This window comes from Cervus elaphus, chromosome 7 (assembly GCF_910594005.1).
Source record: "Cervus elaphus chromosome 7, mCerEla1.1, whole genome shotgun sequence".
NCBI lineage: Eukaryota > Metazoa > Chordata > Mammalia > Artiodactyla > Cervidae > Cervus > Cervus elaphus.
Window position 1 is genome coordinate 11,957,715 of NC_057821.1, and position 14,562 is coordinate 11,972,276.

General features: G+C 51.2%; 1 protein-coding gene across 3 annotated transcripts in view; it reads right to left on the bottom strand.

The window, feature by feature from the left end:
- The window catches only part of CPNE5 (copine 5), a 103,732-nt gene that overhangs the window by 33,444 nt on the left and 55,726 nt on the right, over positions 1-14,562 (bottom strand). For all 3 annotated transcript variants that reach the window (XM_043907319.1, XM_043907317.1, XM_043907318.1), the window contains 2 exons: positions 5,307-5,410; positions 589-693 (listed from right to left, as the gene is read on the bottom strand). In XM_043907319.1, the coding sequence (XP_043763254.1) occupies positions 589-693; positions 5,307-5,410 (209 nt within the window). The remainder of the gene's footprint in view (positions 1-588; positions 694-5,306; positions 5,411-14,562) is intronic.

Genomic DNA, 14,562 nt, shown 5'->3' on the forward strand with positions numbered 1-14,562 from the left:
GTAGGTATCTGGCATCCACACTCAGCAATCTGCACTCAAACAGTGAGGACGTGTATTATGAGTAGGCTTTGAAGGATCAAAAAAAAAATCCCACAAGCTCTTTGCACTGCATTCTAACCCCCACTTATGGCAACTTGTCTGGCAGAGTCTATCCTAGGATCCTGACTCCCCAGAGACCCTCAGCCAGGAGTTGGGGCCGGTGGGGACCAGGCCACCTCTGCCTGCAATTAGATCTGCCATCTGGGGCACAGTGAAAAGATCAGCCACTGAGCTCCAGGCCCGGTGCCCCAACACCCTGGCTTCCCAGAAATCCCTGGTACCTTCCAGCCCCCAGCCCCAGCCTGGGAGGGATTCCACCAATGGGAACTCAGATTGGGAGGAAAGAGGCTGGGCGTGGGGAGGGAAGGGCTGTGAAGAGATGAAAAGCAGACACTGCCCAGGGAGGCAGAGGGACTCCCAGGCCCACCCTGCGCAGGGCCACCAGCATGCAGCTCCAGGAGGTCTGCTCCTACCAATGGGCTGGCCCTCATCCACGTGACTGTGCGTCCCGCACCTGGGCTTGGGGAGAGGGACATTTTCTCATCTCACCGATCATAGTCCCCGTTGCAGAGGGCTCTCACGGGAATGGAGAAAGTTTGCCAGACTGGATTTAGGGTGTTCTTCATGACCTCCGTCTTGTGGCAGATGGTGAACCTGGCAGAGGAGAGAAGGAAGGCCATCAGTCCTGACACCAGAGGGGCTGGCGGGCTCATCTCGGCAGTTGCCACACAGTAGAAAGAATGGCTCCGTGAGGTGATGAGCTGCCCGTCACTAGCAGCATCCAAGCAGAAGTTAGACAGCCATCTCTTGAAAACGCTGCAGAGAGGATTCCTGCACCAGGCAGGAGTGTCAGGAGATGTGGTTCTGGCCCCTGCTGCTCTCTGGGTGACCTTGAACAAGCCTGTCCCCCTCTGGGCCTCTGTTTCCTCACCTGTGATCCCAGGGAGTTGGCCACTATCAGACTTTCTTTATCCGAAACCCATGGAAGGATCTGGGGTTGGGCTTTAGGAACCTGTGAACCCTTGAAATCATCGGTGGAACTGGGTGTCTGAGGTTCACGTGCTTGCTGTCCCCTGCCTGGACGACTCTCACCCAGATTCCCATGTTCCTGACTCACCTGATTGCTTCCTTCAGGTGTTTGCTCAAATGTCATCTCTGTGACATAAGTACCTGCCCAGAGCACCATCATCTAAAATTTATAGCCCCCTGGTCCCCTGATTTTGACAGCTCCTAGTCCCTTTCTATGGAGAAGGCAATGGCACCCCACTCCAGTACTCTTGCCTGGGAAATCCCATGGATGGAGGAGCCTGGTAGGCTGCAGTCTATGGGGTCGCTAAGAGTCGGACACGACTGAGTGACTTCACTTTCACTTTTCACTTTCATGCGTTGGAGAAGGAAATGGCATCCCGCTCCAGTATTCTTGCCTGGAGAGTCCCAGGGACGGGAGCCTGGTGGGCTGCCGTCTATGGGGTCGCACAGAGTCGGACACGACTGATGGACTCAGCAGCAGCAGCAGCAGTCCCTTTCTATATGCTATTTTCATCCCATCTGTCACCATTTGACATTTGACAGGGTCTTTCTCATTTCTTTTACAGTCTGAAACCAAAATGTAAGCTCCATAAGGTCAAGGCTTTGTCTTCTTTGTTCCCTGGTATAACTCTAGCTCTCAGAAGCGCACCTGGCCCTTAGTCAGGTGTTCATGTAATATTTTTTTGGAATGAACTAACAAATAAATGTATTTCTCAAAGGAGAGTTTCCATAGCTTTCACTGGCATTTCAAGCCAGTGAAATTAAAGCCCCTGGCTGAGATGATCTCTAAGACCCTCTCGGTTCTTCTAGTCTGAATCCAGGAGCTTGCTTTGCAAATTGAAAGTGCAGAATTGGCTTCATCCCAGCTGGGTGCCCATCCAGCGCCTGGCCCACTCCCCACTCCATGCCTGAGGGGGCTCTGCCCTGGAAGCCCCCGTGGAGGGGCAGCCGGGAGCCTGAGTGGAGCTTAGGGCGGGGTCTGTGCCCCTAAGAGTCCCCAGCACCCACCCCAGCTACCTCCTGGCTTGGAAAGGTCACCGGGGAAGGTGCCTGGGCCCCGCCCTTAAGCACACAGCCCTGTGCCACTTCTTCTCTGGCAACCTTCAAGTCAAAATGTCATTCCTGTCACCACAGCTCAGCATTTCTCTTCTGTGTTCCTTCTCGCCCACCCGCTGGAGTGTGAGGTTCATGTGGGAGACCTCCCCACACCCCGGAGCTGGTGATGAGACGGATGGGGACGGGGAGGAGGGGCCACCTCTGCCCGCGGCTGGGGCAGCAGGTCGGGCAGGAAGAGGAGCCTGGCTGGGGTGCGGGCGGGATGAGGGGAGTGGCCAGAAGGGAGACGCTGGAGCAGCAACTGGCAGCGCCGGGCGGGGCGGGGGAGGTTCACACCCCGCAAAAACCCTCACTTCCCACCTGAACAGACACCAGACCTACTGTGGACCCTCTCGGCCTCCTCACCTCTTCCGAACCCCTGTCTTCTCGAGCTCCCCGCCCAGGCCGGCCAAACTGCCTGAGCAAGTCGGCTACGCTCTTAAGCCTCACGCCCTCCCTATATGTCTTTCTTCCTGCTCCCTGTGTGGTCTGCTTTCCGCTTCAGACTCCTGCCCGAAACCACTTTCTTTAGGCTCCCCCAACCTCCCCCCTTCCATCGCTAAATCCACAGGCCCCTGATCCCCCGACGTACTTGCCGCGGGGGTGGGGGGGCGAGGCCCTGGGGCGGAAATGGTCCCCGAAGTCATCTCCCAGCTCAGTTCAATTCATTTCAACACACACGATCCCTAGGTGGGGTGCGGGGGTGGGCGGTGAGAACTAACAGCCTCAGACAGATGCCAGCTGGGGTCCCAGCGCGGCTGCCTCCAGCTGGGCAGCCCCAGGAAAGTGACTGAGCTCCCCCCAAAGAGCCGTAACGAATGCCGCCAGGCCCTGCTCTAATAACCCGAATCAACTCATTTAATCCTCACGGCTTCCTTGGGAGGGAAGTGTTAGGATTTTCCCCATCGCCAAGAAACTGAACCGCAGAGGGTAGCACTGCCCAGAATGGCAGCCACTAGCCACACGTGGCTATTTACATTAAATTAACTGAAATGAAATTAAAAAAAAAAATCAGTTTCTCAGCCGCTCTAGTCCCTTTCAAGGGGCTCAGCAGCTATACATGGTGGCGACCATAGGGGACAGTGAGATACAGAACATTTCCACCATCCCAGAAAGTTCCATCAGCTCAGACACTCGCCTAAAGTTACACAGCTGATGACTGGCAGCCACTGGCCGAGCCTGGCTGTCCGTCATCACATTCCTGCTCCCAGAGTAGTGATTCTGATTGAAGAAGACAAGGTATGTACAGGGCCGGGAGCACAGGGGGTGCTCCGTGGATGTTTCCTGCCCTTTTCCCTCCTGGGATGGCAGGCGTGACATTTCACTCCCTCTGGATCAGTTTCTCCAGCTGCCCTTGATTGCCCCCACCCCCAGAGAGACCCAGCCCCTGCTTCTAGCGGAACCCGCCCTCAAATAACCCCCCATCGCCGGCCCCATCTGAGGGGCCAACTCCTCTGCTGTTTTCAACATTCTGGGTTCCCCGCAGTTCCTCTACCGGGCGGGGGTGTGGCTGCAGCCCCCACCCCAGTTCTGCCAGGCCAGGCCTTGCACCGGCCGCTCGCCCCATCCTCCCCTCCCGCCTCCGCCCCTGCCGGTCTCCACGGCGCAGCTCGCCGGTCTCAGCACCTCCCACCTGCTCACCGTGTCAGTCACGAGTCTCTCCCAGCCCCCGCCCCCTCCCCATCCATCCTACACACCGCGCTGCCGGATTAATCACGGGCAGACACCCTGCAACACACCCCTCGCCTGCTCCACAGCCCGAGCACCTCCCCGCTGCCGGCCAGCCGGCCCTCCCCTCTGAGACGAGCCCTGGCGCGGCCCCACCCGAGGGGAGCTGCGTGGACATTTCCATGGGCGCCCAGGACATCACTCCGACCAGTTCCTCCCTCCCTCAAGTCAAGTCAAAGTCAACAAGGATTATTTAAAGAAATTCTGCTAGGAGTCCTCTGGTGAGACAAAGAATCCTTTTGTTATGCAAATGATCGTACCAAATTTCCCTTGTTTTGTACGTTCAGGTTTAAAAATCCGTTTTTCCCTTGAAGCGAAACACCTCCTCTCTGCTGCTGCCCTGCCCCCCAACACACACCCACCCACCCAGAATTTCAGATTCTAGGGGCCTTAGCAAGGCCTCCCTGCCCTCTGCTCAGGGCACACTAGTTCTGCACACACATTTTCTCTAGACTGTTATTCTTCCCTGAGCCTTCCCTCCCCTCCCAACCCCCAACCCTCATGGACCCATTTTCTTTCTCTCCTGCAAAACCTGATCCCCAGTTCCCCTCTCCAGCAGCGCTTCTCTAATTAACCTCCCTGGCCCCATGGCTTCCTCATTCTGCAGAATCCCAGCCGTAAGTGGCCACAGCCTCCCAGAGCTATGATGCTTAAAGAGACCGTGGAGACCGCCTCGTCCAACCAGATCATTTCACTGATGAGAAAACAGGCCCAGAGAGGGGGCACACTTGCCTGGGGTCACACAGCCGGTTGGTGGAGAGGACTCAGGTCCCCAGACCCTCAACCTAGAATCTGTGCCTCTGTGTGCATCGGTGACCTACATTGGCTAACGAGTCGAGTCGTGTGTCTTTCCATCACACTGTGGGTGGCTTCCAGATGAAGAAGAGGAGAGAAGGAGATTGGGGAGGGGGGAGTTGGTTTCAAAGATGGGAGGGGGTTTGAATGAAGCCTGTGGCAGAGTGTGGGGCCAGGTGGGGAGATGGGTGCAGATTTGCCATGCTGAGGAGGAAGAAGTGGGGGGACATGTGTCGTGGGGTGTCAGAGGGCTGTGGATGGGTGAAGACTAGGTTTAGGGATGGGGACTGATCGATGTTGAAGAAGGAGTGGACTGTCAGAGGGACCCTGAGTTCTCGCTTGTTTTTGCCTCCATCTCTGACATGCTTAGCACTTGCCATCACTAAGACCCTCAGAATGTCACTGAGGGCTTGCCATCTGTCCCCCACCAGCCCCATCTGTGCAGCCAGGAGCCCCTGGAGCTCCTGGGGCCCCTTGATGTCTACCCAGAGCAGGGGCCCCAGGGCAGCCCCAGGGGGAGATGGCCCAAGCCAGCCGGCCCAGCAAGTCATCCCCGTTCAGCACCCCCACCCAACCCGTGCCCCTGGAAGTGGGGGGTGAAGTGTTACTGGAGAACTCACGTTCCATCCTCGTTGCTTCTGTAGAACACCAAGAAGGGGTCAGACTTCCCAAAGAAATCCTTCTTGTCCAGCTTGTTGGCACAGAATTGCATTGTGGCGACGTCCTGGTGGGGAGGAAGGAGAGTAGGGCTGTGAGGCCTGGGGATTCCAGGCACCAAGCCAGTTAGAAAGGACAGCAGCAGTTCGCATTTGCCTGGCACAAGGTGCCAGGCCCTGAGCTCACACTTTCGAGGGTCCCATTTTGTCTTCAGACAGCCCTAGCCAGCAGGTTTGGTGGAGCAGCTGGGCCGTGGAGCCGGCTGCCGCAGTTAGTCCTGGCTCCGCCACTTCGCTGCTATGTGACCAGATGAGGAGGTGACCTCTCGGAGCCTCAGTTTCCCCTCTGTGACATGGGCTGATTACCGCGCACAGCGCAGAGGGCTGTGGTGCGCGCTGAAGGAGAGCACGTTGCAGGCACGTCACCCACCCGGTCAAGGCTCACACATGTGGTGTCATCACTGTTGTACCGAGTGGCTCACAGAGAGCTGAATGACTAACCCGAGCCACTCTGAGCTCGGCCACCCAGCCCCAGAGCCCTCACGGTCCACATCGCCTCATTACCTCACAGGATTGCGTGGTTCCCAAGTTTAAGCATGCCTTCCACATGCACTGATGGACACAAGACCCACCTAATTCTGAGGCGGGTACAGCTAGACCGTGACCCCAGCTCCCTCATCTTACAGCTCAGAGCAGGGAGCGACCCTCACAAGTTTACCAAATAGAGCCCCGGGTTTCTGACTCCTTGATGAGTTAACGGCCCTGGCCAACCCAACCCTCAGCCCAAGAGCACGTGGCAGGTACCCAGGCCCCGTGAGGCTCCTGGGCGCCTCCTCTCACACGGCTCCAGGCCCCTCCGCTCGCTGTGGCCAACAGATGCCCCTGAATCCTCCTCTTTGCCCATCCCTGTGTGGGCTCTTCAGCCCGAAAGCTCTGCATCCCAACAAGTCAGGTGCCAAGTGGCCAGAGTTTAGGGTTCTGGTGATGGTCCCTGGGGCCTGGGCTGTGCTCAAGGGCCGGGCCTGTCGGGAAATACCCACTCTCTCATGTTGCCCGTTTCTTCTCAGTTGGGAAGAGGGTCTCTGGAGATCAGTCCCACAGCCAAATGAGGACTAGAGCGGTGGCAGAGATGAAGATGCCACCTCTCACAGCTCAAAGGACATGGTCAAAGCTTGGGGTGGGGGACTTCCCTGGTAGTCCAGTGGTTAAGAATCCACCTGCCAATGCAGGGGACATGGGTTCAATCCCTGGTGCAGGAAGATCCCATATGCCATGGGGTAACTAAGCCTGTGCGCCATACCTACTGAGCCCATGCACCCTAGAGCCCATGCTCCACAACAGCAGAAGCCACTGCAATGAGAAGCCTGCCCACTGCAGCTAGAGAGTAGTCCCCACTCTCCCCAACTAGAGAAAGCCCAGAGCAACCCACACCCAACACAGTCATGAATAAATACATTTGTAAAAAAAGAAAAAAAGCTTGGGACGGTGGATACGCTATGTTGGTTAAGAACACGGCCTCTGGAGCCAGGCTGCCTGCTTCCACTCCATCCCTTACTAGCTGTGTGATCTAGCTCAAGTTACTCACGCTGCCTGGGCTCAGTCTCCTCATCTGTAAAATGGGGGTGCAGGAAAGACCACCTCCTAGGCTTGCCGGAGGACGACATGAGTTAACTGAGGACAATGCTGAGGAGTATACAGCGCACGCGAGTACTGTGTGTGTGAGTTATGATGATCGGATATTTCTCCCCTCTCTCTCCCTGCCCCTGTCTGCGTGTGGCTCTTGTCCCTGCCCCACGCCTACCTCTACCAGCTCACAAGCCTTCCCTCAAGGGCATCTGACCACAGCAAACAGAGTTCCAACCACTAGCTTATTCCTTCATTCATTCATTCCACAAACATCTATTAGTTACCATCTGTGTGGGCCAGCCCTTGGCTCAGTGCTTTACAGCCTTAGAATATTTAGCCCTCAGAATCATCCTTTTCATAATAATCCTCATTTTACAAATAAGGATGCTGGAGGTTGCAGAAGCTAGGTAACCTGCCCAAGATCAACAGCTGGCAACTGGCAGAGCAGAAATTCAACACGTATGAAGGCAACATGATTTCAGAGTCATGCCTCTTCCAGCACAGAGCGGGCCCCTTCCTGAGGCCTGCTTCCCTAATCTTTAGAATCACTGATTTCTTTTGACTCAGGGCAGGGCTGGGCTCTAGCTAGCCTGGGCTGAAGGGTCCTCTGAAGGGAGGCCCCTCTGAAGGGGCAGTGCCCAGGCACAGCATCCAGAGGCGCCCAGGTAATGGTAGCTTTTATCATGTCCCTCAACACTGACCACCTGAGAGGGACAAGGGGACAGGACTGGGGGCTCCCAAGGCTTAAAGCTCTGGGAATCTGAGAGCCTCCTGAGAAATGAGGACTTCAGACCTGGAATAGAGAATGGCTGACTTATTGAGCATTTACTCGATGCCAGGTGCTGTGCTGAGCCCTCTTTACACACATATATGAAGTAACTCCTCTAGTCTCCCCATTTTACAGATGAGGAAACTGAGACTTTTAAAGGTCATTCAAGATGACACAGTGGTGGTAATGAAGGCACTTAGCCTTCAGGGCTGTCCCTCATACCCTCCCAGAAATATCTTTAGCCTTCTAAGGGAGCAAAGATGGGCACAATAAAGGGCAGAAATGGTATGGACCTAACAGAAGCAGAAGATATTAAGAAGAGGTGGCAAGAATACACAGAAGAACTATACAAAAAAGATCTTCATGACCCAGATAATCATGATGGTGTGATCACTCACCTAGAGCCAGACATCCTGGAATGCGAAGTCAAGTGGGCCTTAGGAAGCATCTCTACAAACAAAGCTAGTGGAGGTGTTGGAATTCCAGTTGAGCTAAATCCTAATCCTAAAAGGTGATGCTGTGAAAGTGCTGCACTCAATATGCCAGCAAATTTGGAAAACTCAGTAGTGGCCACGGGACTAGAAAAGGCCAATTTTCATTCCAACCCCAAAGAAAGGCAATGCCAAGGAATGTTCAAACTACCACACAATTGCACTTATCTCACATGCTAATAAGCAAAAGGCAGAGGAACCAGAGATCAAATTGCCAACATCCCTTGGATCATCAAAAAAGCAAGAGACTTCCAGAAAAATATCTACTTCTGCTTTATTGACTATACCAAAGCCTTTGACTATGTGGATTAAAAACAAACTGGAAAATTCTTCAAAAGATGGGAATACCAGACTACCTGACCTGCCTCCTGAGAAATCTGTATGCAAGTCAAGAAGCAATAGTTAGAACCGGACACGGAACAACAGACTGGTTCCAAATTGGGAAAGTATTGTCATCCTGCTTATTTAACTTGTACGCAGAGTACATCATGTGAAATGCCAGGCTGGAGGAAGCACAAGCTGAATCAAGATTGCCAGGAGAAATATCAATAACCTCAGATACACCACCTTTATGGCAGAAAGTGAAGAACTAAAGAGCCTCTTGATGAAAGTGAAAGAGGAGAGTGAAAAAGCTGGCTTAATACTCAACATTCAGAAAACTAAGATTGAGGCATCTGGTCCCATCACTTCATGGCAAATAGATGGGGAGACAGTGGAAACAGTGACAGACTTTATTTTGGGGGGCTCCAAAATCTCTGCAGATGGTGACTGCAGCCATGAAATTAAAAGATGCTTGTCCCTTGGAAGAAAAGCTATGACCAACCTAGACAGCATATTAAAAAGCTGAGACATTACTTTGCCGACAAAGTTCTGTCTAGTCAAAGCTATGATTTTTCCAGTAGTCATGTATGGGTGTGGGAGCTAGACTATAAAGAAAGCTGAGCACTGAAGAATTGATGCTTTTGAACTGTGGTGTTGGAGAAGACTCTTGAGAGTCCCTTGGACTGCAAGGAGATCAAACCAATCCATCCTAAAGAAGATCAGTCCTGAATATTCATTGGAAGGACTGATGCTGAAGCTGAAACTCCAATACTTTGGCCACCTGATGTGAAGAACTGACTCATTTGAAAAGACCCTGATGCTGGGAAAGATTGAGGGCAGGAGAAGGGGAGGACAGAGGATGAGATGGTTGGATAGCATCAACAACTCGATGGCCATGAGTTTGAGCAAGCTCCGGGAGTTGGTGATGGACAGAGAAGCCTGGCATGCTGCAGTCCATGGGGTCGCAAAGAGTCAGGCACAACTGAGTGACTGAACTGAAGTTCACTTCTAATAGTTATTAGCTCTACCCAGGAGAAATTTCCAATCGCATCTCATGCTAGATGGCGGGGGGGGGGGGGCGGCGCGGGGGGCATCTAAATGCTTTCCTGGGGAGCTCCATCCCAAGGTCTAGGAAAAGGAAGCAGCATAGGACCTGGTGGGCTCCCCGCACCCCCCCACACTGTGCACTGGCTGTATAATTTGTGGGACCCAGTGCCAAGGGAAAAGGTGAGGTCCTTTTTTCAAAGAGTGTTAAGAGATCTCAAGACTGTGACAGCAGAGCATTAAGCCAAGAGTAGGTCTTGTGTGGCTGAACAGATCATGCATGCATGCTAAGTCACTTCAGTCCTGTCCAACTCTTTACAACCCTATGGACTGTAGCCCACCAGGCTCCTCTGTCCATGGGATTCTCCAGACAAGAATATTGGAGTAGATTGCCATGTTCTCCTCCAGGGAATCTTCCCGACCCCGGGATCGAACCCATGTCCCTTACATCTTCTGCATTGGCAGGTGGGTTCTTTACAACAGCGCCACCTGGGAAGCCCCAGTGAACAGATCACATGCCCATCAAGTGGGTCCTGGCTCCTCCCCCTGGATGGAACCATTAGTAATATCAGAAAACAGAGAGGACCATACTCTGCTGAGGAGGAGCCCCACCAAGGTACACAGAGCTCTGAGTTCTAGGGAGTCCCAGCAATTCTCCAAGCCCTCTTCCTGTTTCTTCATCTAAAAGGCGATGTGGTGGACAGGATGACCACCACTGTCCTTTAAAGCTGGACAGCTTAGGTTTTGGTGCCAATGCCACAGGGATCATATGGGGTGGCATCTGGGGAAGGCTGGTGCTCAGGGGACAGTTGGGGAATCCAGGGTCCCTCCAGCCTCCCTAGGACATATAGCTTGGTGGTTATCACTGTGACCTCTCCCACAGCTGGAGGTCACCTGTGTGACACCCTCACCTGAATGAACACAGATGAGCTACACATGACAATCTATACTGGCTGACTATAAAATGCATATGTGTGTTTTAGTTACTCAGTTGTGTCTGACTCTTTGCAACCTGATGGACTGCAGCCCACCAGGTTCCACTGTCCATGGAATTCTCTATGCAAGAACACAGGAATGGGTTGCCATTCCCTTCTCCAGGGGATCTTCCCGACTCACGAGTTCGAACTCAGGTCTCCTGCATTGCTGGTAGATTCTTTACTGCCTGAGCCACCAGGGAAGCCCAATAAAATGCATACATATATTTAAAACAACCAAAACAGATGCCACAAAAGCCAGAGGAACGGGCTTTTATTTTTCCTGCCTAGGAAACCCCATGGGGGGCCCTGCAAGATCAGGAAGGGGAGTAGAAATATCAGAAAAATATTAATGCAGAATTTAATAGACCACAACTTCCAGGATCATTTAGGGCTCCACTGGGAGGGCCATGGTCCCAGCACAGCGCCTGACAGAGAAAACAGCACAAGGGAGCCACAGTACCTGATTAGACCCCCACCCCACCCCCGCCATTTGCCAGCTGAGCTGCGTGGGGCAAGCAATTTCACCTAAGTCTTGGTATTCTCCTCTGGAAAAATGGAGACTTCTCCTTGAGACTGTTTGGAAGACCAAGGGAGATAATATATGTTAAGTACCAGTCCACAGAGCCTAGCATAGGACAGCTGAAAGAATCAGAGCCACAGCAGAAAATAACACAGCATTGTAAAGCCACTACATCTAATTCAAATTTGAGGGGCTGCCCTAGTGGTGAAGAATCCCCCTGCCAAAGTGGGAGACACAGGTTCAATCCCTGATCCGGGAAGATCCCACGTACTGCGGAGTAACTAAGCTTATGTGCCACAGCTATTGAGCCTGTGCTCTAGAGTCCGGGAACCACAACTCCTGAAGCCCACACGCCCTAGAGCCCGTGCTCCAAGAGAAGCCACGGCAATGAGAGGCCTGCACACCACAACTAGCGAGCAGACCCTGCTCGCCACAACTAGAGACAAGTCCATGCGCAGCCAAAAATAAATGAATAAATAAAATTTTAAAAAATTAAATAAATAAAAGAATTGAAGCCAACACTTTCTGAGTGCCATTTACTCCTAGGCTGACCACATGAAATTGCCAGCTAGTGTTTATGATAAATACAATGGTTATTGCCATTTTAAAGCTAAGGAAACTGAGGCACAGAGAGGTTAATGCTCTTTCCTGAAGCCACAAAGCTTAATAAGAGAAGCTCAGATTGAAACCAGACAGTCTGGCTCTCAAGATTAATAACTGAGATTCCAAATGATGACCCCGAATCATCAAGATAAGTTTAATTATGTTCTGCAGTCTCAGTTTGAGAAGTCAGAGAAGTGTGAAATCCATTTTAGAAGTCTCCTCTGTGCAAACTAGTTAAAAAAAAAAAGATAAAAGATTGGCTCTGAAATTCATCTAACTGGAAAAATCCATCAGTGAGCCATACCTCGTTTCCCTACCACACCCCCACAGCAAATATGTGTGAGGCGTTGATACAGGCTTATTTGGTTGTTCAACTTGATCTGTCCTCCCTAACACCGTCTAGACCCAGTAACATTTGCCAAAAGCCCATTATGATAAACAGTATGGGGCCATTCAAATCCATGGGCATAAGACAGAACTTCAGAAACTTTCTAGGCTGTAACCAAGGCACCCTTCCTCCCTAAGGGGTGCGCAGCCCATGGGGAGCCCTTGAGACAAGGAACTTGGAGCTGCTGAGGGACTTGCTTTTGAACGTGGTGTGGGATATGGGTTGTTGGGCTTCTCTGGTAGCTCGGACAGTAAAGACTCTGCCTCCAATGCCGGAGACTCAGGTTCAGCCCCTGGATTGGAAGGATCCCCTGGAGAAGGGAATGGCTACCCACTCCAGCATTCTTGCCTGGAGAATCCATGGACAGAGGAGCCTGGTGGCCTACAGTCCATGGAATTGTAAAGAGTCAGACACGACCGGCTAACACTTTCACGCTTTCACATGGTTTATGGTAATAGTCGTATTTACTATGCTTTGACTATTCCTCTTAAATAAGGGTTAATAAATGAATCAGCCCTTGATATACATGTGACTCCAGAAGAGGCAATAAAATGTACTGGGCAAGCAGGATTAGGGAGCAGCAAAATCTGGCCAAGGGTCAAAGATCCTGCGGTTTGACATTCTCAGTCAGAGAGGGGGGGAGCTCCCTGAGCACATAAAATGCCTTTCCCAAACCAGAAGCATCTCTGGAATCAACTGCAGGGATGGTAAAACAGCTCCGGCAATATATAATTTTCTGCAATTTCTGCCTTTTCACCCCATCTTTTTAAAAAACATATTAAGTTCTTCTGTAACAGCAGGATTGCTTCAATTTGCATCTTTCCGCATGTTAATCAGGCTGCTGGGGAGACCAGAGCGCAAACAGCCTTTCTCTCTGGGGTGGTGGGCTGGCCCACTCTAACATGGTAGCCCTCCCTGACCCAGGAGAGGGCCTTGTAGGCCAGAGGTCAGCGGGTGGGCTGAAGGCTGGGAGAGGGTAGCCACAGCCAGGAGGGGAGAATGGAAGGTTACTCTGGTTGAGTCTTGCTGGCAGCTCCCAGGGTGAGAGCCAGGATAAGGCCAGTGCAAAATTTAAGCGACTCCAAAAATCTCAGTAATCAAAATAAAGATTTTAATGCAATATTAAAAAAAAAAACCAAAACCAATGCAAAAAAAAATCCATGATACCTAAAATATCAAAAATCTATTTTAAATAAAATAAAGCCATTTACAAATGAAGAAACTGAGGCACAGAAAGGTCAAGCAACTTGCCCAGGGTCACAGAGCTAGTAAGCAATGACATTTGGTCTGGATCCAGAGCCCAGGTTCTTAATCGCTTTGCCCTACTGCTCACATTCTGTACCCTAAGAAACACTTTTAAATAGATGTGGAACATAGTGACATTTATGGTCTTCTCCTTAATATTTGCAATGTTTCCCAAATTTCCTGGAATTAGTGCACTGTCTTTTTTATTCAGAAAAATGAAGACACTGAAAAGAAAGAACCTCTAAGGGAAAGGAATCTGAAAAAAGAATGAATATATGTAAATGTATCACTGAATTGCTGTGATGGCAACCCACTCCAGTATTCTTGCCTGGAGAATTCCATGGACAGAGGAGCCTGGCGGGCTACAGTCCATGGGGTTGCAGAGTTGTACGTGACTGAGCATGCACACACACACATATACACCCGAAACTAACACAACATTGCAAATCAACTATATCCCAGTATAAACTAAAAATTAAATTTAAATAGGTAAGAAAATTAATCATTATCCACAACTCTGAGACGTAGCACTCCCACAGGGGTGGACACGACTCAGAGTTGGGTGTGATTCTGTGACCAGTGACCTCTGGAAGGGCTCTTGCATTCACAGAGGAGCCCAGCCCCAGAGCCCCTGCTTGCCTGGGTAAGCCTGCAGAAGCAGGAGACCTGGGTGTAGGCATTAGGGATGGTGGTGAAGACTCCAGAGGCTACAGTTTATTCTCATGCAGATGGCGAGTATTCAAGCTGGTCTAGGGGCTGGGCCTGTCTCTAAACATCGACTGAATAACCACATTGAGGTCAAGCTGGTTTTTCTCTGCTGTCTTAATGACTGGCTTCTCAAGCAAGCCAATCAGTTGTGTATCTGTTGATGTGGTCATTCACAGGCGAAGAATTGCAGATTGACCATTTTTCCTCCCACTCATTGAGCCTGTGTGTCTAGGATACTAACCAAACTCCATCAACTAAAGTTCAAAGAAAAATGGAACAAGTCAGCTATGAGGATGTTCAAGGTATTAATTATATTGTTTTCCTTTAACAGAATAGATTTAATAAATTATGGCCCATCCATACAACAGAGAATTGATATATAGCTATTAAATATGTCTTCTAAGAATAATGACATGGGAAAATAAATCTGGATATCATATTCTACTAATTATAAGAAAAAGCTATATACTTGGACACACAGAAAAAAAGCCTTGGAGGAAAGGCTTCAAAATGTCAACAGTGATTATC